We start from the raw sequence: 1,499 nt of genomic DNA, 5'->3' as shown, positions 1-1,499 counted from the left end.
GAAGCAAGTCAGGGCTGGAGTCTGAGCAGAGGTGAACGCTGGTGTCTTCAGCAACTGCTTTCCTCCTCCTCCTCCACACCCTGGTTAGCAAAGCCGCTCATCAGCAGAGCCTGCGGTGTGCTGGCATTGCTGCGTGGTGCTTGCCTTCCCTGGAGGATACGGAGCCAAGGGCTTCTCCGAGCATTCATCTCCATGTGGTTCTTCCCATGAGATTCCAAGCCTCCCTCCTTGCCCTGGTTCTCCTTTCCTGGAGCAATCCATCGCCATCTCAGCCAGGAAACTACTAACCCTCAACCTTCCTGGTCTGCCTCTGCTTTCAGGGACGTGCTGCTCGCTGGAGACCACCATGACGGACTCAAAGTACTTCACCACCACAAAGAAAGGTAAGAGAGGGAGCTGGAGGCTCTCACAGTCTTTTCCCCCAAATACTTAGGCTCTTCTTGTACCCATTAAACTGTCCCAGCGGTGGGAAACTGGTGGAGGTGCTGGCTCTCGTGGGATGCCCTGAGCCCCTGTGGGATGCTGTGGCTGATCACTCGCTCTGACACAGCTGAGGTGGCTCCTGGGCTGCTGTGGGGTCAGAGCACCTTGTCTCCAGCCCCGCTGAACCCAGACAAGGCTGTTGGCACTGGGGTTATGATCTTTAGCAGCTCCAGAGCTGCTGCGGGATGCAGACCTCCACTCCGAGCTCTCCTGGGCTGAGACAGAAGTGCTCGTGGTGTTTGACTTAACCGCTTTCCTGAGCAAAGAATGAATGTGGAGGAAGACCATGTGACATCTTTCCCTTCAATCTGTCTGCCCAGGGGTGAAGAAAGAGCTCAGGGGTGGAAAAGCTGATGCCCCTGGGCTGGCTCCAGAGCCAACTGGTCGTCCCAGCAAGGCGCTGGGCTGGGGGCATTGCTGGCATGTGCAGAGTGGGGTTTGGGAAGTTAAATCCTCCCTTTCCAGTTCCTGACAGCCTGGAGCACCCATGGTGGCAAAGGAGCCCTGGCATGTGGGGGGTGGGCTCACCCTCCCCTGGGAGCAGCACCCAGCAAGTAGTGGGTGCCCCCTCCCCTAACCCCCGAGCTCCCCCTTTTCCCTTTCCTCCAGGGGAGATATTTGAGCTGAAAGCTGAGCTGAACAGTGACAAGAAGGAGAAGAAGAAGGAGGCTGTGAAGAAGGTGATAGCGTCCATGACTGTCGGCAAGGATGTCAGGTACATGGCGGGGTGGTGCCGGCGGTGTCCAGGCCAAGGGTGTCCGCACCAGGAGGGTGCCTCAACAGCTTGTGTGCTCCGGATTTCTCCCATTGCCTCCGAGGGGTCTTGGTTGGGGACTGAGAGAGCTCCTGGCCACAGCTCTGCCTCCTGCTACGGGAGGAAAACCTGTCTGTGTAAGCGTGGCCGTCTGGCAGGCAGGGGCTTGCCTGGGTTTGGGAGTAATCTGGCTGAAAGAGGATTGGTCTGGCTGCCGGATAAGTTGTTGGAATTACTGCCGCTTCCTTCAAGTGTTACGAAA

At 57.6% G+C, this 1,499-nt stretch overlaps 1 protein-coding gene across 1 annotated transcript in view; it reads left to right on the top strand.

Moving 5' to 3' along the window:
* Positions 1 to 320: 320 nt before the first annotated feature.
* LOC104497482 (AP-1 complex subunit beta-1-like) overlaps positions 321 to 1,499 on the top strand; it is a gene marked incomplete at both ends in the record, with an annotated part of 5,124 nt that continues 3,945 nt past the window's right edge. Inside the window, 2 exons of the mRNA XM_010140737.1 lie at positions 321 to 383; positions 1,093 to 1,198. Coding sequence (XP_010139039.1) covers positions 321 to 383; positions 1,093 to 1,198 — 169 coding nt within the window. The remainder of the gene's footprint in view (positions 384 to 1,092; positions 1,199 to 1,499) is intronic.

The sequence above is a fragment of the Buceros rhinoceros genome, unplaced genomic scaffold, assembly GCF_000710305.1.
Source record: "Buceros rhinoceros silvestris isolate BGI_N320 unplaced genomic scaffold, ASM71030v1 scaffold21927, whole genome shotgun sequence".
In the NCBI taxonomy this organism is placed as follows: Eukaryota; Metazoa; Chordata; class Aves; order Bucerotiformes; family Bucerotidae; genus Buceros; species Buceros rhinoceros.
Note: the sequence above shows the minus strand (reverse complement) of the source record. Positions and strands in the feature narration are given on the sequence as shown.